The sequence below is a fragment of the Buteo buteo genome, chromosome 4, assembly GCF_964188355.1.
Source record: "Buteo buteo chromosome 4, bButBut1.hap1.1, whole genome shotgun sequence".
Taxonomy (NCBI): Eukaryota; Metazoa; Chordata; class Aves; order Accipitriformes; family Accipitridae; genus Buteo; species Buteo buteo.
The window spans coordinates 7,410,372-7,433,783 of record NC_134174.1 but is presented as its reverse complement, the minus strand read 5'-3'; the positions used below and the strand labels follow the sequence as shown (position 1 = coordinate 7,433,783).

Sequence of the window (23,412 nt, the reverse complement as noted above, 5' to 3'; positions counted from 1 at the left end):
TCTGCCTTTGCATCCCTCCCCTTTGTATCCCTCCCTTTTCACCTCCCCCTTTGCACCTCTCGCGTTTACACCCCTCCCCTTCGCCTCTCTGCCCCCTTCGCATCTCTGCCTTTTCCCATCCCTCCCCTTTGCCTCTCCGCTCCTCGCCTCTCTGCCCCCCTGCACCCCCTGCCCCTCTGCCCCTCCACCCTCCGCATCTTTGCCCCTTTGCCCCCCGTCCTGCTTAAATCACAGCCCTTTGGCTCTCTGCCCCCCCCCTTCCCCTTTACCCCCCCCCCCCCTTTCTCTTCCCATCACCTCCTCTCTGCCTCCCTGCCTTTTCCACCCTTTCCCACCTCTCCCCCAGCTCCCCAGACCCCCGGACCATCTCCCCCCCCCCCCCCCCCTTCTTCCCCGACCCCCTTAACCCCCCTCCCTTCCCCTCCCACCCACCCGCGGAGCCTCCCACGATGCCGCCTCCCCCGCGGCTGCTGCCGCTGCTGGTGCTGGGCTTGGGGCTGGGGCTGGGGGGGCGGGTGGGCGGCGGGGGGGGCTGCCAGTTGCCGGCCGAGTGGCGACCCCTTAGCGAAGGCTGCCGAGCCGAGCTGGCGGCGATCATCGTCTACGCGCGGGTGCTGGCCCTGCACCCCGACCCTTACGGGGCTTATAACTACCTGCCTTGGCAAAGGGGCCCCCCCGGCGGTCCCCAACAAGGAGTCGGGGGGCTTTTTTATTCGGCCGAGATCGAGCTGCTGTGCGATCAAGCGTGGGGCAGCATGTTGGAGGTGCCCGCCGGCTCCCGCCTCAACCTCACCGGCCTCGGTTATTTCTCCTGCCATTCGCACACCGTCATGCAGGGCTACGCTTATTTCTTCTTCCTTCGGTAAGTCCCGGGATGGGACCGGGAAAAGTGTGTGTGGGGGGGTCCCGGTGGTGGTGGTGGGGTCTGTATCCCGGCTCCGGAGCATCTCCGTGGCCGGGGGGGGGGGGATGCTTTCCGTCCCGCTGCCGCCTTCCCCGCAGCGCCTTCTCCTTTTGCTCGTCCTCCCACGGTTCCATCGGGGGAAAAAAAAAAAACAAACCACAAAACAACCCAAAACTCAACAACCCAAGCCCAAATTCCTACTAGCCCAGCATTGCCGGGCAGCAGATGTACGGGGAGCTTGCTGCGGAGCAGCTCCTGGGTGCTGCTGCTGCTGCCTTCGGTTTTACGGTGGGACGGTCACGGCGCTGGAGAAGGGCCAGCGGCTGTTCGCCGAAGTTTGGCACCGGAGTTTAAAACCCATCCCCAAGTACTCTCCCGATAGCTTTCTCTCAGGGTCCCAGCCAAATCCTGACTTTGGGCTCATCGAAAGAATAAGAAAATAAACCACAATGTGGGAACAGAGCCATTGCTGTGACCTTTCAGTCCAAGAGTGCTTGCGAAATAGTACTCGTCGCTCGTTTCGAAATACTTGGTATATTCTTGTGCTGGGTGCCTAACGAAAAACAGTTTGATGCTGCCTAGTGCTCAGTCGGTGGCAGTATCTTTAAACATGTTTTACACAAGTTTTTTATTGACTGCTCGAGGGAGTACTTAAACTCCGGGATCAAGGGCAAAGCGATGCAAATTCCGTAGTAACCATGGGCCAAAATACAGATTTACCTCATTCGTGGGGGTTCATTGATGTCTGCAGGGTGGCGGGAGCCTCTTAGGTCCTTATTGCTGCTGCCTGGTCCAGTCCTCTGGGGTGGAAACTGCCGTCTTGGCAACTAAGCGCCAGGAGAACTGAAAGCGGCGTGCCAGCTCAAAGTCTGTCTGTGTGACTTTGGTGGCATTTGTTGAGCGAGGCTGAAGTACGAGGGGTGACTTCTGCGGGAGGGTAAGTGCTATTCAGCCTCACAGTGGGCTGCCCGTGCAATCTGTGTTTCAGAATGGATGAGAACTACATCCTCCTGCCGCACGGAGTCAACTTCCAGGAGGCGATTTTCCCGGACACCCAGGAGAACAGAAGGATGTTTGCCAGCCTTTTCCAGTTTTCTAACTGCTCGCAGGCGCAGCATGTCTTGAGCTTCTCCAGTGACTGGGAGATTCAGGAGGACAACCGGGTAAGGGATTTATTTGCTCTCCATTGCTTGTCTTCTAAGTGGGCACAGGTATTCCCATGTCATTTGCAAACATATATATATGAATGCAGAGCAGCAGGTCCCTGATTTTCCCGGTCCTTTGGTGGTATCACTGGCAAAGTAACACACTGGTGGGGAGATGTTAAACTCTGTTTTCAAAACTGACCTCTGTGCTAGCTCTTTAGCTTCCTGTGGACCTGAGCAAAGCTTGGTACCAACCTGTTCATGAGCAATAGGTTGGAAACCAGTATTGCTTGCGATCTTGTCCTACTCCACACACATCATTCCTGGCTTTGCTGTCTCTAGACCCCCATTCTTTAATTTTGGCTGAAATGTTCAGGAGCAGAGCTTTGCTGCTTTACTTCTGTGTTCATCTCATCTAGAGAGAGCAGTGCCTGGACCATCACAGACTGTAAGGGATTATTCTTGCCTAACTCCGCATAACAGCATAAACATCTACTGAACTAATTGCCCTAAGCTGTCTTTGTAGCAGCTGGGGAAAAATAGACTGTTGAGGGCATGTTTTGTCTGAGTGATGAGGGCATGGTTCATCTGAATGATGCCGGCACCTACTTCTGAACGAGCTGAATGAAATGCCTCTTTCTCCTCTCAAGGGAGGCCACAGCAAGTAGTTCACCCTCTAGGCGATCCTCCCTTAAGAAAGCACATTTTTAGTATGGAAAGTCCAACGATGCCCGTTGTTAGTGGCTTCTGAGCCCCTTTATGGAGCTGCAGTATGTGTAATAAATGCAAGATTTTAATAAATACTTCCTTGGCAAAGAGGGGCAACCCGCAGTTATGTGTGTGCATGTTCTGGATGTGCATATACATTTGCAAAAGTGGAACTTGGAGAGCTGTTTTAGTGCCAAACCTGGTTTTATGAGGCTGGTGGTTTCCACTAGTAGCCAAGAACATTTTAAGCATCTCTTTAGGTCAGGATGGACAGGACATGTGTCATCGCTTGCGTCTTCTGTGGATTCATCCAAGGCACAATATTTACATATGGCAGCAGAGGCACTGGCGGCTTGTTTAGGGGATGGATGGAGGGAACTTGGTAGCTGGCTGAGCCCTTTCCCTTTACCAGCTGGCCGACCGCTGGCATACAAAGTCTGAGCTACTGCATGGCCGTTTGGCCAGTGCCACAACCTCGCTCCTTGGGATGCCCCGTGAGTGTTTTCTCACTGCTGGTATTTTGGAGAGGGAGTGGGGAACAGTGATATTCAAATAACATATTTGGGGACAGCAGCAGGAATGGAGAAAAATAAGAGAAAATGAATCATCTTACAATTAGATGGCAGAGCCGTAACCCTGGCTGGGCAGGAGGGGGGAGACGGAGAGCCCCAGTCCCAGCCCTGCCTCCTCCCTGCCAGCCCGCAGGCTCCCCAGTGCCCCAGGCAGTGCATTTGGCAAGTAAAGGTGCTGCTGCTGCCAAATCCACAGATTTTGCTCCGGGGGAGCAAAGAGGCACTGGGGGACCACCCGATCCAACTCCCGGTGTCTGCCGCTTGTGATGCCTCTGCACTCTTTATTGGGCAGCGCTGAGCTAAATGCAGGGGATCCTGGTGGGTCGGTGCTCGCTTATGCCAGCGGTGAATCTCGCCGGTGAGCTTTAATGGAAATCACGAGGCAGAAACCCCCAGGGTAAGTTGCGGCAACCGAAAGCGTATGTACCAAAAGCGCGTTTCAGCTGTTGTGCTCTTTGACCCCGTGCAGCTGTGAGCAGACCAGGCGGGGATTAGAGCTGCTGGTCGCACAGACCGAGGCTGGGGGCTTTACATACTTCAACACCCACCCGTCCAGTGAATAAATTCAGCACAACTGACGGACGCTTTGTGTCCCCTTCGTAATGAAAAGTAAAAGCTTCCTCTGCACCAGTTAAAAATAGTTCGGGCTGACTGTGCTCCCATTCACCTCCTGCATCTGTGTTTGCCTGGCTCCCGGCGCCTGCATGCCCCAGCCTCGGAAGGGGATGGGGTTTTTGGCTGCCATGGTATTAGGAATTTGTTCCCCAGCTCTTCCCAATGCAGGTGCCCATCTCCAGGGTGCAGCTCTCTAGTGTTTTGCTCCTCTCTTTGCCTTGTCACATCTGATGGCGACTTTCCCAGCTGCCACCATGTCTGCTCGCATCCCATCGCAGTGCAAACAATTTCCATTTCCAAATACGCTCGGTCGAGCTGCCCCGTGCTGGCTCCTGAGCCAAAACCCGCGGCGTGTGCCGGCTTTGTGGCACAGAAAGTGAGCGTTACTCGGAGCATTACTCTTGAAGCTTTTTGGAAAAGAGGCTCTTTGGGAGCCTGGGGACACCCAAGGCGAGCTTCTGTGGTGGTGTCAAGTTGTGGAGAGCTTGGAAAGAGAGGGAAGTGTCTTCTGGTGAGGCTCCCACTGCAGCGAGGAGTCAGGGGTCTCCCTGCCTGCTGCATATTGACATAAATTGCTAGTTAAAATCCGTCACAGATGTTTTGTGCAGTCAGAGGGAAGAGATGGAGATGCTGAGATCCTCAGAGCAGAAGGCAGCTGGGGCGAAGGTCTAGTTCCAGGAGTTAGTAGGTAAGGTCCTGCCTCTGGGCCTTGGCACAGCTGCGTGCAGGAACATCTTAAAATGCGGATCTGTCAAAAAGCAGCGTGCCCAGCTAGGTTTGGAATAAAGGAGTGATGAAATTTCCTGTTTACAGCTGGATCCCATACTCAGAAAGACTTTTTGAATCCCTGTATTTGCTTATGGCCCTGTGCCCTACTCCTGATATATTTCTGGGGTGGACATTTTAAGGGGAGAATTCAGTGCTGGAAGCATGTGCGATTGCAATGAATAATTCGTGTTCGCAGCTCCGGGGTGCTCAGCCAGAAGGTGAGAGAGCACTGTGATGAGTGAACGTCTTTTGCCTCATGTAATGTCGCTCCCAGGGAGAGGTCCCTTCTGCAGGGTGTGCCTGAGCCAGCTGCGGAGCAGGGGACCCAAAGGTGACTGCTGAAATTCTGTCCTCCCGCTTGCCCTCCTCTCTCTGCAGTGCTCTTTGCCAGCAGGCAGCCTTGTCCCAATGGGTGAAACGAGGAAAACCCTGACAGCTCCTTCTCCTCCTCCTCCCAGCAAAATGTGATGATGCAAAAGAGAGCAAAGAGATGTGCAGGAACTCCTCAATGCACTGGGATGCACCACTTGCCTCTTTTGTTGTGGGAAAACCCTTTTAATTTTCGGAAAGCCCCATGGCTCACGGTGAAAGGCGGCCAGACCCAAGGCACATCTCGTTGGGGACGTACATTCCTCATGCTGGGCCTGCTGCCGTCGCTGGAAGCTAATTCCAGCTGCGTTTTTAAGCCCCTTGCCATCTGGGCTGAGGGTCAGACGCTGCTTTCCATAGTTTTCCAATAACCCCACAGTCTCATAAATTCACTCAGGTGCTTTTTCTGGCCACTCCGGAGAGCAACAGTAGCTCCAGCTGTCGTTTCTTTAGGCACTTGCATTTTGGCTTCCACATTTGCAGAGGCAGTAATTAATTGGGCTCCATCCTGACTTTTCTCACAGCCCCTTGGTGATGTTTGCAGACCTCCTGCTTTACTCTGGCTCGCTGTCACAGCGGTTTCCGCAAGGTTGTTGCTAAAGCCCTGAGTTCCCACCAGGCTTGGGGTTGGAGCTGGGTTTGTAACGAGTGGCTGCAACTTCTTGCAGAGCAAGGGGCCACTTCTTTCAGCATGTTGCAGGTACCCAGGTCCCAGGTTTGGCCCAGTCCCAGAGCTGATGTTGGTGGAGATAATAACACAGGAATGCTCCTTTTTGCTTTCGTAGTTACAGTTTTAGTCGATTCTTCCCACCCTCTGCCCCTGGGAGAAAGGCAATTTTCGCCTATCCAAGGAATCTTGCAGCCACAGCAGTTTCTTTTAATAAGGTGCTTCTATTAAAGAAAGGAACAATTAAGAAGTTATAAAAACCTAATTAAAATTCTTAAATGCTCCATGTTTTTACCCAAGTCTCATGTTGACCCCCTGAGGGAAGACCCACAGACGTATCAGAGTTTGTAAAGTCTGACAGCCTCCTAACGCAGGTGTGCCAGGCTGTCCCGTGCCGGCTGGTGTGCGGTCTCCGGGTCACCCCTGCCTTGGGAATCCACCACAGACATCCCTTTTCCTTTACCTCCTGCTTCCCCCAGCGCCCTTAAAATTGCTCACAAACCCCTGCGTGCCACCCAGTTATTCTCCAGTGCAGCTGTCGGTGCTGGTGTTTCATTACTGATAATTTTAGGGAGCAGCCCTGTGACCTTTTCTTGCTCAAAAGGAGTCCAAGGGGTCGGACTTTTTTTTGGGAGATAGGGATGCATCCATGCAGCCAGGATCCTCCTCCAAGGATGGAGAGGGGGGAACGGGAAAATCCCGAAGGCCCAGAGAGCATCCATATATGCCAATGCCTCTTTCTCACGACAATTTTTTCTCATGGCTAAGTGATAAATGACACTTTCCTACATGCAGGGGGTTAATTTCTGTTTGCTCAAGCTGGGAGGTGGGAATCGTCCCTGTGGTTTCCCCCCTCTCGCAGTGCCTGCTGCTAAGCCTGGGGGTGATGTAGTGGGCTGGGATTGAAATCTTGCTCCCCTGCAGAGTTTTACCATTTTAGTGCAAATCTAGAGGCTGTAATTTCTCCTGACTTGGCCTTCTGCAGGATGCTGCGATCTCGTAAATAAGACCTTGTTGCCTTGTCAGAACACGTGAGATTACACCAAAGTGATTCAAGGTCTGGTGATAATAAGGTCTATAGAAGCATCCAACAGCGCTTGTCATTATTTATTATTCAGAGGGGTTTTAACTCCTGGTTTTGTCAACAGGTTGATAGGGAAACGTGGTCTTTTGGCTTCCGTTCCAGCTTGCTGTGAGCTGCAGAGGTGATAACAACCTGGGGCTGTGCGGTGCTTCTTTTACAGGGCACCTTCCTCCCCTTTTTTCATGCAGGAGAGTTGCAAAATGAACCCATGTGCATCAGAACAAGGGAATTAACAGTGGCGTGTCAAACCGATTGTGAGCAACTGTGAGAGCACTAGCACTGTGATAAAACCCATGGAAATTAAGGAGTCCAATAACTTCAGTTAAGCCTGGCAAGACTGCAGGGGGAGATTACATCTTTTATTAAGACTCTCTCCCTACATTGCCTTTCCTCGTCTCAAGCATCAGAGCCACAACCACGCTGTTACTTCAATTGATTTAGATGAACGAACTTGCCTTCTGAGAGACGTCCAGAGATTTATCTGGGTAATAATAAAGCTTTTATGAGAGTAGTCAGCATCCCAGATAAAAAGCAAGGTAATTAGTGGGTTAGCAGGGCAATCTACAAATATCTGCTTAGCATCTTTGGGCCTGTGTCCTCTTCTCCGGTGGCACTTTGGCAGCTGTAACAACCTGATGACCTGATTAGGACACCTGCAAGGCTTTGGAGCAGCTGAAAAGGGAACCGGATAAGAAAAGCAATGTAATTGCATAAATGGCCTTGCCACTATTATGCAAAGCAAAAATTAAATTAAATGGCATTCTTCCTCTGCGGAAGTAGGGGAAATAGTTTCAGAACTACTTGTTTTAGCAATGGCTGTGGGCATGAACTGGGAGCTGCTGGGTCGGATCATTCCCTGAACCCATCTGCGGGCACATTTGTGCTGAGCAGCACATTTGCTCAGCAATGGTCCCAGCCTGACTCTTCCCTGATGCTCTCAACCAGGCGGATGATAGTGGGTCTCACTCAGTGACACTTCACAGGACCACGAGGGCTTAAATCACAGAGAAATAGCTGCTTACACGAAAGCTCTTTGGGCTCCCACAGGAGGGTTTTCTCACGTGACATTTGCTGTGGGGACCTGTTTCGATCCGTCTCCCCAGGCAACATGCCCCTGGAGAGGGGAAAAGAAGAAGGAAAGTTGGGGAAGTCCCCATAATTTTTCTGACCACCTTGATTTTGAGTCTGGGCAGTGATTAAATAGTATCATGGCTAGATACTTGCTGGAGAGATGCCTGTGGCACCTCTGGAAAGAGCTCGAGCTGCCTTGGATGCAGGGACCAGAGCTCTTCCTGCTGTGGCTGAGATGGACATCAGTGATGCTGAAGGTGACTCTGCTATGTGAATTATGCAAAGCCTGGCCATTAGAAAAAAACCCTGGTAACTGGAATGGATTTTAGCTAAAATTTCATCCATGGTATCTATTGAGATAAAATGAAAAAGCAATTTGTTTTATCTCTTTCAGAAGTTAACAACTTCTGCTCTTGAGGAGTTCCCTCTCTGCTCCGAGTGCTGGGAGATGAATTGCAGGGCTGGAAAATGCTGATTGTGGAGTCCAATGACAGCAGTTTTAGGGGAAGGACTGGTCTGGAGAAGAGCAGGCAGCAGCCTGGCTTGGTTAAGACAGTTTTCTTTAATTCCCATGTACTGGCCTTTTGTGTTTGCTCGTGGCATGAGCCACATAAAGGATCCTCCCTTCTCTGTCCTAAGTCACTAGGGAAATAGAAAATATTCTCAGTTCAAAACACTTCTATGTGGCATGGGCAGGGCAAAAAGACCTCAAAATAGATGAAAGTAAGGTCCAATATCTAGAGGTCTGAAAATCTTGTTTTACATTTGGTTTCCTGCCCCGCCATTTGTTAGAAGAGTTTTTGCTCCCTTAGCCTAACAGCATGATAGAAAGTGTACATCGCTTCTGGGTTGTTTTAATAGTGATTTACAGCGCTTTTGTTTTCTTCACAGAAACCCACCCAGAGCAAACCCCTCCCTGCGATCTGTGTTTAATTTGAATACATGTAAGCAATATTAGATGAAATGGAGAATTGCTGACAAGGGTCTGAGATGAGGGGACACCACGAGACAGTTGATACATTTGGGTAACATCCCCGAGAGTCTTTTGGCATAGAAATGGCATTGGCTCATTTCCAAATCTTCCCGGCCAAGTGTGGTAGGGGATGCTTAGAGGTCTGACTGGCACCTCCCTATCAGTTTTCTGTCTCCCCATGTGCACACAGGCTGCTAAAATACAGAATAAAAGATCACAAAGGAGTACACAATAGTCTTATCCACAGGATGTTTCCATTGCATATGGTCTTTATCATGTTTATAGCACCCAGAACGTGCTCTGAGTGCTCCCCAGGAGAAAAATGGGGAAATTTCTCTGTTTTTAGGGTGTCTCTTAGAGGTACCTCATTTCTATGTCAGGAGGCAGGTTGGCTGACTGCCTTATACAATGCTGGAGGGATGACCTGAGGTAGCATGGGAGCCTTGAATTTGATATCGATTGTGAGCAGTCTGAATTTGGGGTTGAATAAGCAGCTTTTCCTCACCCATCTGAACTCTTGTCCACACTAGCAGCCATGACCAGTGGGGAGCTGCCAGGTGAGGCTCCCACTTAGCACCCTCCTGGTACTAACATGGGTGCAGGACAAGGTGAGGGGAGTCCCAAATCAGTGTCTCAGCTCCTGGTGAATGAGTCTGGACCAACGTGCTCTCTATCAAGCAATGCAGATTACTCCAGAGCACAGCTCTCTCTGACTATGTCTCAGGCACATCCAAGTACATGATATCCTTAAAAATATCTGGTTTCCAGCCTGCTGAGCAAGGAAATGCCTAGACAGCCATGGGTATGTGTGTTTATGTACACGGCTGCCTCCTTGAAGGGCAAAACAGCAATCCTTCCAGGAACTGGCAGTGAATGAAGACCCACATGGCTCCAGGCTGCTTTCAATTATCCAGAGCCACACTTTAAAGAAGTTCTGCCAAATGCACTAAATCATTCTGGATTTTATGGTGTGAGGCTATCTGCTGCTGTACATGAACTTGGTAGCGAGCAGGCATCTGAAATGGGCCCCAGGACACCTTTTTGGCTCTCCATCTGGCTTCTTCCACCGCCACAGGGGTGGGGAACTGCTGGTGGCCACAGAGGTGGCTGGTGGTGGTGGCCTGAGCTCTGCACATTGACAGACACAAGGATGGGGCTGAAGGGACCCCGTTGTCCCTCCTGTGTTTCAGATCCACGGCTGCCTAGAGAGGTGCTGTGCCCTTGGGGTTTCCAGCCCAGAGGCGGTTGAAAGACCTGTGGCGGTGCTGCCGAGCACAAATCCTGCCACAGTGCTTGCTTACCTGGACAAAGATTTTTTTGAAAGCCCTTAACCACTGACTCTTAGCCAAGGGCCAAGGCAATGTGTTTCCCAGTCATGTTCGAAAGATGCAGCTTTGGGGCTAACTCCATAGTGTGCAGCACAGGTAGGATGCTGCTGCTGTTGTCTCAGGGTAGGTAGGAGAGACGGGACTTTCAATGGGCTGGTCACCTTCTCTCTGTGTTGGCACAGAAGTGGCCGAGGTGGGAGCTACCTCCCTCTGGGGAGGGCAGTGGAAAGTTTGAAGCTACTTGAGCATCCGCATGTGAAGGTGGGCTGGGAATTGCAGAACTGTAATGAGAGGTGGACCTCTCGTCCATACCCTCTGGAGATGACACTGTCATGGGAAAAGTAGCAACAAGAAGACATGAGGAGGCTGACTTCGGTCCCTTGTCTCCTTCTCTGTGTGTGAGCGATTTGGTGATTCCTCTGCTTTTTTGCCCTGCCCTCCTGTTCACAGCCTCCCCAGGTGAGAGAGGACATCCCACCGCACATAGACCGAGAAGGGTGAAAGCACTGGCTGGCAACGGGAGGCAGCTGGGGGGGACCTGGACAGTTACTGGAGCTGGGAAATGAAGTGGTGCAGGGCAACATGTGCTTGAAAGCGCTTGTGTCCACGGCCAAATCACCTTCCTCGACACAGGTTCCTGTACTCAATGTGCTCCCCCGGGTATCTGGGACCTGGCCTCCAAGGAGAAGGGTTGAGGCTGGTGTTCTTGTAAAGTGGATCCAAGGCAAAACAAAATGGGCAATCCAAAGAAGCAGATTGTGGGTGTTTTTTGATCCAGTCATGCTTATTATTCATTACTTGTGCCATGATTTTTCAACCTTAGAGAGCGGAGGTACAGACTTAGCCTGAGAGCTACTGGAAGATGCTCAGATATGACTCCTGGCACCCCACTTGCAGTAACCCGCTGGGACTCTTTCAGTGCTTTTGTTTGGGTTGGGAACAGGAGGGGGAAGCAAACATCTGAGGTGGGTGCACCTGGCTCTTCACCTGCTTGGATTCTCTTAGACCTTGGTTTGGGCCAGCTTTTTTGGGAATACATTCAGAGTGCGTCTCAAACAAGTTTTCTGGACCAAGAGCAGCAAAAATGCATGAGGGAGGTCCCCAAATTTTGTGTTGTTCAGTCCAATTATGGGAGCCACCAAGCTCCTCTGTTAATCTGCAAGTCTGTAGATGTGTTAGGTGTTTGTGTGTGTGCAAATCCATGCTTCGTGTCAGTCAGCAGTTGGGAAGGATGATTCACGTGGACCAGCAGTCCTGGGCCAGGATCTGTCCTTGATGCACATGCTGCTCCTACAGGCACTGTGGGCAGATCCGGTCTCTGGTTTAGTTGCTGGCCCTAGTCGACCTTGAATCCAGGGAAAAGTCTTTTCTTCCCACTTCCTTCTCTCTCCTGACCCACCTGTGAGATAGATACAGAAAAAGATGGAGCAAAACGTTTATTAAAATCAACAGCCACCAAAGTCCAGCTGGCAGCTGGCAGACAGGACACCTGTAATGCTGCCTGTAACTGGATCAGCCATTGTGGCTTGAAGGAAGATGAGGTCTTTCAATTTGGGACATATTTTCTCCCAGCCTGTGCATTTTGACGTTTATTTTCACAAACGGCAAGCCACGTTGGCTCCAAGGCAGCGGTAGTTCGAAACCGTAATGGAAGCTGCAGATGGAGCCTTTTAAAGCCCGTCCTGCCTCCACTAGCCAAGTGCCTTTCCAAATTCCCCCGGAGAAGTGTCCTTGCCCTGTTGTGCTCAGCCAGGAGCGGCCACGCAGTGCCAGGCTTGGCTTCGTCCCCAGCCCTCGAAGCACGCAGCCCCTTGCAGCAGCTAACGGGAGCGGCTGGTTTTGGGGGACTGGGAGTATGAGGTTTTGGTGTGACCACTTGCAGCTGGTTGCTGCTCAAATCGTTGCAGGTGCCTCTGGCAGCTGAGTGAGTGACTACCTCCTTTTGCTGCCACAGTTTGTGGGGTTTTTTTGGAAGAACGCTGCTACAACTGTTAGTCCAGTTATCTGTAAAATGAGTGACGGTAGGGAAAAATATACTGAGGGAGAAGCAAGTTTCCATGACACTGTATAATGCAAAAAGGAAATAATATGGCTAGAAAGCCAGGTCTGAATTTCTGCCCAAAAAAAGTTAAGAGAAAGCAAGCAAAAAAATATTTCCTGAGATCTGAAAGCACTTAACGGACTTATTTTGCAGTATTTTTGCATTTCCTAGATCAGTGGGCAACCAGCAGAAGTACTAGCTACTGCAAGGGGGAATGTCAATGCAGTTTTTTGTATTGAGACAAGATGTGGGACAAAAATCCAAGCTAGTACCTACATGTTGTCATCCTCAAAATGACTCATCTTTACCATCATGCAGAATAGCAGAACTATTCCCATTCTGCAGATGGTAAAAGCGAGGCAGATGTGTTAGGCTCTGTAGCCCAGTCCAGTGGAGACAATTCTCTTTGACCCAGGATTTATCCCCACTGGGATTAGAAACAACTGTCTGAACACTTTTTCTGCCTGTAAATTTATTTGTCTAAATCCTGTGCCCTTCCCGTTCCCCCTCCGTGACTTCCAGCCTTCTTGCACTGGCAGTGCCGTACTTTGAGTAAGGAGATGTGTTCAGATGGGTGACAAGTGCGCAACTGAGGTTTTGTTGTCTGTTCAAACCAAAGCATGTTGGTGGTATGAAGTCTGTCTTCCTTCTTCAGGTTGATGGTGACACGTGTCCTCTCCATTGCCTCAAAATGCAATGAGTTTATCTCCTCCATTTGTCTTCACTGTATACCCATTTCAGAGAACATTCATTTGTTTGGCTTGCTTTTTGTCTTTCCAGAGCCTTTAGACAGGGTCTGAACACAATTATGTACTTCTGGATGTTTTTGATTATATTTTTTATTGTGGAAAAATTCAGTTAGTTGCCTAAAACTGGATGGTAGTCAGGGAGAGAAAGGAAGGAAAGTCAAAGTGGAGGAACAGCTTGTCCTGACATTGGCTGAGGACAGCAATACAAATTCAGATGCTGTAAGTCCCCATTTCCATTACATGGGGAAAGAAGTCCTGTTTCAGAGCCTTTGAAGTGTAAGCATAGCAGCCACATCCACTCAAAATCCTCCATTTTGTTGCAGAACAGGAAAGCTCTTTTCCACCTTAAAAGCATCATCTTGGGATGTGGAAGAGCAACAGCGGCCATGGGGGACCTCTGCCAGATGCCAGCCCATGCTTTAAAAGAGCTCTGAGGTCTCAGATAGATGGGAGAGATTTTATTTGTGGTCTATACAAGATGCCTTAAAGTAAGAATCTCTGTGTATGTGGCTTATCTGTGGGAAGAAAACAGGCACCTTATTCTTGGTCTGTAAGTACGTCTGTTGGGGAGGTATCTGTAGGTAGAGACAAAGAAAAAATAACAGATGTAAATGAGAGAAAATTTTCAAAAACCATAGAAATAGGAAATGATGAAATAATCCACCGAAATATGTAGCCAACTGATGTAGTGAAGTCTCCATCATTTACAAGGCTTGGGTCAAGCTGGGAAATTGTGGTGGTTCTTGTAGTCAGAAGACATTCTCCTTTTGCTGCCTGCCTCTGGAGGAAGATCCATCGCACGGGTCATGACATGGCTCTGGGAGTGACTGTATAGGCTTTCGGAGTGCTCTGTCCCTGTCCACTTCTTATTTCTCAAACTGGATGGCTGTCGTGACAGTAGTGACTTACTCCCTCTGGAGAGGGTTTAGATCCCCCACGCTGGGGCTGAGCAGCTCCAGCAGGTACCAGATAGCATCCAAAGCCCACCTCCATCACATGGATTCAAAAAGACAACCTGGAGATGAATTTTTCTAAAAATCACTTGCAAGGTCCTTGGGCCCTTCAGACAGCTACAGCCATGCTGGACATGAATGCTGATGTTCGGAAAAGCCCATGGATTGGAAACAGTTTTAAGACGACCCCAGGGAAGGGTTGTTACTACCATCTGTGATTGGGTTTCTGCCCTGTTACATGTTTTAGGCTCAGGCATGTTTTGTCTGAGTACAGTGAACACTTGATGATCTGTCCCTTGAAATCCTGATTGAGCCTGTATTTTTGTAAGTCTTGATTTCAAAAGGCAGGGGAACAAATATGGTTCTTGGTTCTTTTCCCAAAGGTGTGGAACTGTAGATTAAATGTATCCTGGAAATAATATTTTGTGCTCAAATCTTTCCTGCTGCAATAAAAATGGCTCAAAATCACATCCAGTGGCAGAACCCTCCTATACTTAACCCATGTCTAGAAGCAGCTGAAATACTGCTGGGAAATGTCCTGGTGCTTCCAAGTCAGTGGCACTCCGGAGCCGCTGGAACGTATCCCACTCCTTATGGACAGTCATTGCTCCAGAAACACATTACAGACGTTGAGGATGTGAAGGAGTGAGCTCCTTCCATCACAGCATCAGGACAGAGAGGGGCTAAACAACCAAAATCCCAGACTGGAGGCAACCCTGAGGCATTTGCTTGCCTGTTCTGTGTCTGGACTTCAGGATCGACCTCTGGTTCCTGCTCATTGTCAGAAATGTCTGAAATGGGAGAAGCCTCCTGTGGTCCCTGCTAATGAAGTGCTGTTTATCACGCTCCGGTAATTGCATTTGCTGTGGTATTTACAGCATTTCCTATGTTTCGAAATGGAGAGATCTCAGGCTAGCCCGGGGCTAATTGTGTACTCTAACCTGCTCCTAAGCTCACATATATCTTTAAACATTAACATACACATTGGCAGTGTCCAGGGTCAGTCTCAACCCCACAACTACCAAGCTGGGAATGTGGCTATTCCAGTGGTGATGTTTGCTCTCAGTATTTATCAGGGGCAGTATCTTGTCCCTTCCTTTACAGATCCTAGGAAATTTTCTTTTCTTTCCTTTTTTTTTTAATATCTTGGAAAGATGCAGGCAGTCCTTATGGGCAGCAGTACAGGCAGCTTGTCCAGGTCCCTCTGGATGGCATCCCATCCCTCAGGCGTGTCAACCACACCACTCAGCTTGGTGTCATCTGCAAACTTGCTGAGGGTGCACTCAATCCCACTATGTCATTGATGAAGATATTAAACAGTACTGGTCCCAATACGGACCCCTGAGGGACACCACTTGTCACCGATCTCCATCTGGACATTGAGCCATGGACCGTTCCCCTCTGGCTATGACGATCCAACCATTTCCTCATCCACCAAACAGTCCACTCATCAAACCCATATCTCTCCAATTTAGAGAGAAGGATGTTGTGGGGGACCGTGTCAAGGGCCTTACAGAAGTCCAGATAGACAACATCCATAGCTCTTCCCTTGTCCACTGATGTCATCACTCCATCACAGAAGGCCACGAGGCTGGTCAGGTAGGATTTGTCCCCGGTGAAGCCATGCTGGCTGTCTCCAATCACCTCCCTGTCCTCCATGTGCCTTAGCAGAGCTTCTAGGAGGATCTGTTCCATGGTCTTCCCAGGCACAGAGGTGAGGCTGACAGGTCAGTAGTTCCCAGGGTCCTCCTTTCTACCCTTCTTAAAAATGAGTGCAATGTTTCCCTTTTTCCAGCCACCAGGGACTTCACCTGACTGCCAGGATGTTTCAAATATCATGGAGAGTGGCTTGGCAACTACATCAGCCAGTCCCTCAGGACTCTGGAGTGCATCTTGTCAGATCCCATAGACTTATGTATATTCAGGTTCCTCAGGTGGACATGAACCTGATCTTCTCTTACAGTGGGAGGGACTTTGCTGCTCCAGTCCCTGTCTTGTGGTCTGTCCACTTGAGAGGTGTGGGAAGAGAGATTGCCAGTGAAGACTGAGGCAAAAAAGTTGTTGATACCTTAATGTTCTCATTATCTGTTGTTACCAGTTTGCCCGTCTTGTTCATCGGGGTGGGGGTATGCTTTCTTTGACCTCCCTTTTTTCGCTGGCATATCTGTAGAAGCCCTTCTTATTCTTCGTACCCCTTGCCAAGTTCATCTCCAGCAGTGCCTTGGCCTTCCTGACCCCATCCCTACACAACTGGGCACTGTCGCTATACTCTTCCCAGGATACCTGTCCATCCTTCCACAGCCTGCGCATTTCCTTCTTGCCCTTTAGTTTGACCAGCACGTCTCAACTCAGCCATGCCAGTCTCTTGCCTTCCTTTCCTGATTTGTTACACCTGGGGATTGAGAGCTCTTGTGCTCTATGGAAAGCATCCTTAAAGATCTGCCAGGTCTGTTCTGCTCCCTTGTCCCTCAGGACAGTTTCTCAGGGGGTCCTATTGACTAGCCCTCGTTCTCATGGGGGACTTCAACTTACCAGATGTCTGCTGGAAATACAATACAGTGGAGAGGAAACAGTCCAAGACGTTCCTGGACTGTGTGGAAGATAAGATAACTTCCCAACCCAGCTGGTGAGTGAGCCAACAGGGGAGGGCACCCAACTGGATCTGTTGTTCAGGAACAGAGAGGGACTTGTGGGTGATGTGATGGTTGGAGGCTGTCTGGGGCATAGCGATCACAAAATGAGAGTGGTTTTGATTCTTGGAGAAGTAAGGAGTGGGGATCAGCAGAACTGCTACCTTGGACTGCCAGAGGCAAACTTTGGCCTGTTTAGGAGATCGGTTGACAGAGTTCCTTGGGAGTCAGTCTTGAAGGGCAAAGGGGTCCAGGAAGGCTGGACATTCTTCAAGAAGGAAATCTTAAAGGTGCAGGAGCAGACTGTCCTCATGTGCCGAAAGACGAGCTGGTGGGGAAGAAGATCGGCCTGGCTGAACAGAGAGCTTTGGCTGGAACTTGGGAAAAAAAGGAGAGTTTATGACCTTTGGAAGAATGGGCAGGCAACTCAGGAGGGCTACAAGAATGTTGTGAGGTAATGCAGGGAGAAAATTCGAAGGGCCAAAGGCGAACTAGAACTTAATCTTGCTACTGACATAAAAGACGTAAAAAATGTTTCTATAAATACATCAGCAACAAAAGGAGGGCTAAGGAGAATCTCCATGTTTTATTGCATGCATGGGGGAAACATAGTGACAAAGGATGAGGAAAAGGCTGAGGTAGTTAATGCCTTCTTTGCCTCAGTCTTTACTAGTAAGACCAGTTGTTCTCTGGGTACCCAACCCCCTGAGCTGGAAGACAGGGATGGGGAGCAAAATGAAGCCCCCATAATCCAAGGGGAAATGGTTAGTGACCTGCTACACCACTCAGACACACACAAGTCTATCGGGGCGGATGGGATCCACCCAAGGATACTGAGGAAGCTGGCAGAACTGCTCACCAAGGCACTTTCCATCATTTACCAGCAGTCCTGGTAAATGACTGGAGGTGCTTAGGGACATGGTTATGCCTAAGTCCTTGAAGAGCTGGAATTTTGCTTTCCTAAAATCAGGGTCCTGACTTTACTCTTCACCTGACCCATATCCCTCAGGACTGTGAAAGCCACCAGTGCGTGATCACTGCAGCCCAGGCTGCCTCCAATCTTGACGTCACCAATTAGCTCACTTGCATTGGTGTCCAACAGATCCAGTATTGCATCCCCTCTGGTAAGGCTGTCTATTACCTGGCCTAAGAAGTTATCCTCCATGCATTCCAGGAGTCTCCTGGACTCCAGCAGTCAGACTGAGATACCGACATTTACAGGAGCAGTTCAACTGCCTGTTGCCATTTTTGATGCCAGAGGGGATCTGAGAGATAGGGCACAAGACCAGCAACAGCAAGAAACCTGCTGGTCGTCACTGAAACATCACCTTCTCCAATGGCAGCTGGAGCCCACAGGGGCATTTCAGATGTGACAGGGTGGGCAGCTGAATCACACTCAATTTTATTTAATTATGAGAATTGCCTTTTAAACATGAGAATTGCCAACAGAAATACTGCTTGCAGAAACATTTGAGAAAACAGAGCTATGTGATACCAGCGTCGTGTCCTCTGCTTTGCAGCACTGATGCTTTCTCCAGGCATAAATTGATACTGAAGTGACAGGTTAATGAATGTGCATCTTGTGGCATGTAAAACATAGTGGGGGGTCAGTCCAAATATTGGGACTGGTTTGTCCTGTGACCCGAGTTGTGATTGCAGTGTCAGCTGCATTTGGTATTCCTGACTTCTCTAGAGCAGCACAGTGATTTGGAAATCCATGCCCAATGCAATATATGAGTTGAAAGAGCTCCTGTGTTGCACCCAGTGGTGAGGGTAGCCCTGCAAATAACTGGTTTCAGATTCTGCTTGCCTCTTGGGTGAAGATAATATATTAATGTTGCAGAAACAGATCTCGTTGGAGCTCACATTGTGGTCTGGCCTTAGCCCCGTATGAACTTATTAGCATCTAAAAGGGACTGATGTGATCCTGGACCATTTATGCTACAACACCTTGACCATGACTATAGCTGTGTCTCACTGTCTGCTTTTCCTGGATATAGCAGTTCTGGGCTTAGATTCAGTGGATTCTGGAAAAGTCCAGCGCTTGAAACAACCACTGCAGCCTGCCTGAGGTCGTCCTTCCATATCTGTTGCTGTGTGGAGCAGGTGGCTTGAATTTGGCTGGAGCTTATGATGCATTTTGGAGTCTTTATCTTCTAGCTTATAAAGCCTTTTGGATAAGATTTGCTGAATGCATGTAAGACATTGAGTTTTATTTTGTGGATTTAAATCCAATCTTCTAAATTGCTTTAAAGTAATTCCTTGTGTTTTGAAATTCCAAAACCCCTGGCCCCCCCTTTTTAAATGCTTGTGGTCAGTTACAGGCTGATTTAGGAAATGGTGCAAAATGTGTAAATGAAACTAAAAGCATTTCTCAAAATGGTGTTAGGAAAAGGGAAAAAAAAAAAAAAGAGGACACATGTTATCAATACTCTATCAAAAGGGAACAATGTCTCTGACCATAGAAAGCCTTAGACTCCAAAGCTTGCAGTAACAACTGGAATAAGCTTTCTAATCCAGGCAACATTGTTGGAACCATCATGTAAGACGACCTTTTACATGGGGCTCTTTGAATTACTTCAACGTTGATTTTAGGGCTTTTTCTATTTGGTCGCCAAGTATACACTCTAGATGGGACTCTGAACATATTTTTTCCATGCATTTTATGTATAAATATTCTGGTTTGGGATTGGCTTCTTGGTTGGATTTTTTAAAGTAGTAGTTGAAAGGAGTTAGGGAGCTTGTCTACTTCAGCATTGCTGAAGTACTTTGCTTAACACTTCAGCATTGCTCCCAAAATGTGAGGAAAGACTGAATTTCATTGCATACAAGGCTTTAAAGTGCTGCAGCCAAGAGCAGAGTGGGGTATAGGAGTCCTTTTGATAGATACTTCAATATCAGAAGCCCTGACTTGGTGCAAAATAGTGGTCTTCGGAGGAAAAGTGGAGAGTACAAGTTAGGGCTATAAAAGAAGTGTGAGATATGTGCTGGTTTGATTTTAAAAGTTTGAAATGGAAATCAAACTATATTCAAGTGAAGCAATCCGTTGAATAGCTAACTATACTGTGCTTTGTATTACCTACTTAGAGGAAGTACACTAAGTACTTCTACCTCGTCCCATTTACACTGAAACTCCAGCTGACTTTAAAGGAAAAGGAATCATGTGTTAAGGAATATAGTACACTTTCTCCCCTCCTGAGTTTGTGCCTGTGATTTGAGAAGTGTGTAATCTGTGGTTGTGATGGAAAAAGTTGGTGTGAGGCACTTTGGTCTCTTTTGGGCTGGAGGAAACTAAAGATGCCATGCAGAAGAACCAGCCAAACCAACCACAGTGTTGCTTCTGTTTGGTGGTTTGAATAGAGGATTGCCCCATTCCAGACAGAGGAGATGTGCTTTTGTGGACTCTCCATTTCTGGAAAAGGAAAAAGGCAGGAGATAGGGTTGTCTCTTGCTACCATGAAGCAAGCATGGTGCCTGAAGGACACCAAGGGTCCTGGGAAGATTTGCTCTTGTCAGGAACTAAAACACCGTATCGGTTTATATTGCCTCAAAACATTATTTAGAATTTGTCATTCCTTACATGGCCCCATTTCTGCAGAGAGCTGAACTTGGAAACAGAAGATGCAACCACATCTAAGAAGCCTGAGCATCATCTTTCTAAATTAAAGGATCAATTGTTGCAGTAGTGTCAAGGCGTAGTCAGCGTCTTGAATGGAACAGTGAGTCATGCCATATTTAACATGAAGGCCTAGCAATACAGTAAACTTAAACTTTTCAAGGACATGCAGTTAAGAAAAATTGATGTGATTTGTTCCAGGCATGGGTTTGCTTAGCTGGGCTGATCCTTAGGCTTTCAGCTACAGGCTTCTCAGGTGGGATGGTGGGATGCTGCAGAAGTCAGGGCTTGTTGGATAAAGGATTTCTTAGACCGCCTCGCTCTTACATTAATACCTACAATGTAGACACCTAAAGCAGGATCTGGTTACCTAACCATAGGATCCTTATGCCATTTGAAATGCCTTAGACTGGCCAAGACCTTTGTGCAGGGCTGGCAGATATGTCACAGGACTTGTGGAAAACTCTAAACCATCTGCAATGGAAAACGGCAGGTAGGAACCCGCCTGCAAATGCACACCGTCCAAAAATATGCACCACCTGAAATGAGGGTAGACACCTCCAGGTGGGCAACTGGCTTGTCTCCTTAGAGTCAGGTGTCTGACCTAGAACTTGATCCAGACCTGGAGGACATGAAGTTCAACAAAGGACTATAAAAAGTAGTTTTTTTCTGCTCATCTTAAAAAGGTGTTGAATGGACTTGGTTTGAAGAATCAAAGTAATCATGCAAAAAAAATCACAGCACTCTTGAAGAGTTTTGGTTTTGTATGGGTTTGAGTGCTGTTCTAGTGAAGAGGAACTTGGGCCTGGAGTGCCAGTGAGGTGGAGAAAGCACATTTTTACCTGGCGTGTCATGACGCTTGTTAAGTGATGACCTCAACCTCCAGAAACTTCACACAGTGAAATCCAGTGAAGTGGGGGTACTGCATAAGGAAACTTTCTGAGAAACCACCGAGACAGTGCGCAGAATTACAGGGTGCTTCATCATCACTTTTCCTCTGCTGAGGGCCACGAAGGAAAGCTGTGATACCAAATCCAGGGGCTGGCATCCTGCGTAGGTGCTCGCTCATGGAGCTCTGTGTGCAGCAGTGGAGCAGGTTCCCCATTCCCTCAACCAGGCGTCTCTTCTCAGTGCTTTTCTGGAGGGGCTTCTCTGCCTGCCAACAAAAACAGAATCCTGAGGAGACCAGTCCCATCTTGCAAAGGTCAGCTTTTATCAGTACCCCGCCCCAGCACAGTACTGTCCTTCAGAAATGCCCAGGAGTTCAGGTAAATATTTAACACTGTTAACCTGGGCAGAGTGACATGGAGAGGTGAAGTGTCTTTCCCCAAGAGATGCCAGAAAAACCCGATGAACAGTTTAATGGTTGAGAGTTCAGGGCTGGGAAATCAGTGGAGGTTCATCAACCACAGAGGTCTCACCCCACCTCTGGTCCTGCAGTTTCTCCTCTCTTGTGTTGGAAATCAAATCATCTGCTTGGGAGGCCATGCTCTCATTTGGCATGGGAACAGTGATATAGTTTACTGTTTAAAAAAACCAAAACTGCTGTAGGTGAGCCAGGGGGGCTTTTGATAACTGTTTCTTCATGGCTACTCCTCCTTCATCTGCCTAATTTCCAGGGGGAACCAAGTAGGACCTTCTGGAGATGAAAGTCTCCACTTGGGACCTCATTTATGGCTGTGTTGATTTTCTGGGATGACACGTTCAGACATAGTTGCAAGCAGAAAACTGGTGTGCCATTAAGAAATCAAGATGACTCATGTTTCCTGTTGTCTGACACGCAAATGTTTAGAGGTCGAAATACAACAGAAGATCAGACTAGGAAACCAATTTTCTTAAAACCATTCTCAAAAGCTTCCATCAAGGCGAAATGTGTGCAAGTTTCTTCAGTTAATAACCTTGAGCCGAGCAAAGTCAGCTTCCAAGCAGCCCACGAGATGAGTTTGTTAGGAAGGCAGAGGGACGATTTTTGCTCCGTGCTAATGAGGGTGACTTTAGTGACCTGTAAGGGATTTTCACAGGCCTTGTTGGGTCGTGCAAGTGGTTGCCCCCACCACATCTCTGAGGAGGTGGGAGCTCCCTTCCAGCACCTGTCCCAGCCTTGTCTTCTAAAATTGGCAATAAACTATTTCCCATTGATGGCAAAGAAGGAAGCAAGGAGGAAGGACACGAAGTCTGTGGATCAAGAACACGTATGATGTGAAAATCAGGTTGCCTATGCTTGGTGCCTGTACTTAGTCAGTGGTGACCCAGGGGAATACCAGGCATAGGTGAGATTCAGAGCTGAAATGGTCCTTGCCACCTGCCTGGCTGTGAAACAGCTGAAATGAAATTTTTTTTCACATACAGTAAAAGACTGCCAGCTTTCCCCCCCTGCCCCTCCAAGACCCACAGCATACCAATAGATATCTAAATCAGGGATCCAGGGAAGAGTGTAAGAAGAGGGTAATGATATATGGTGGTTTCTGCTGATGCTCTCCCAGCCTCCAGTGTTTTCAAGTGAAGGACTCTCTGTGGTGAAGTAATTTCCATATATTTAGTTGTTTCTATATAGTCAGTGACTTTCAGTAGATTTATATTCCATGAAGCTGTCCAGCCTCCTCTTGAGAATCACCACTTTTTGATTGCCTTGAGCCTGGTTCCTACTATATCATTTTATACCCCAGTTCTTCTGCTGGGAGACCCTGTCAGTATCTATGTACTCCCTCTACGGCACTCATGATTGTGTAGACCTCTATCCTATATCCTCTCATAGCACAGGACTCAAGCTTACAAACCGCTCGATGTCTGAACCTTAAAGAAGGTTGTTTCTGTCCTATCCTGGATGGGAATCAGCTACCACAAATGCTCTGCGATGCAAGTCCATGAGAAAACAGGGAGTAAAGCCCCTTCCCTGACTGTCTGGGACCTCCCACTGCTATTGCCACAGGGAAATTTCAAAGTTTTGCCTAGACCGCTGGAAGTGCCAACAGGGAAAGCAAATATTTGTGTGTAAGACTTAACCCCAAAAAGATTAAGTGCAGATGGATGTCAATAGTGCCAGCAACCTGCGAGAGAAAGTGAAAACTGAGAAGGACGTGAAAAGAGAACATGGTGTGGAAAAAAAAAAAGAAAGAATAAAATGCAAAACAGATCAGAAGCAAATCAGGGAAAAGGAAAATTTCAGCAGGGCTTTTTTGCTTTCCCAGAGAAGGCCAGCATGAAGACCAGCAAGGGGAG

General features: G+C 48.4%; 1 protein-coding gene across 1 annotated transcript in view; it reads left to right on the top strand.

Annotated features, from left to right (window-relative positions):
* Positions 1 to 422: 422 nt before the first annotated feature.
* The window catches only part of CCDC3 (coiled-coil domain containing 3), a 44,662-nt gene continuing 21,672 nt past the window's right edge, over positions 423 to 23,412 (top strand). The window contains exons 1-2 of the mRNA XM_075024666.1: positions 423 to 862; positions 1,893 to 2,067. Coding sequence (XP_074880767.1) covers positions 450 to 862; positions 1,893 to 2,067 — 588 coding nt within the window. The 5' untranslated portion in view covers positions 423 to 449. The remainder of the gene's footprint in view (positions 863 to 1,892; positions 2,068 to 23,412) is intronic.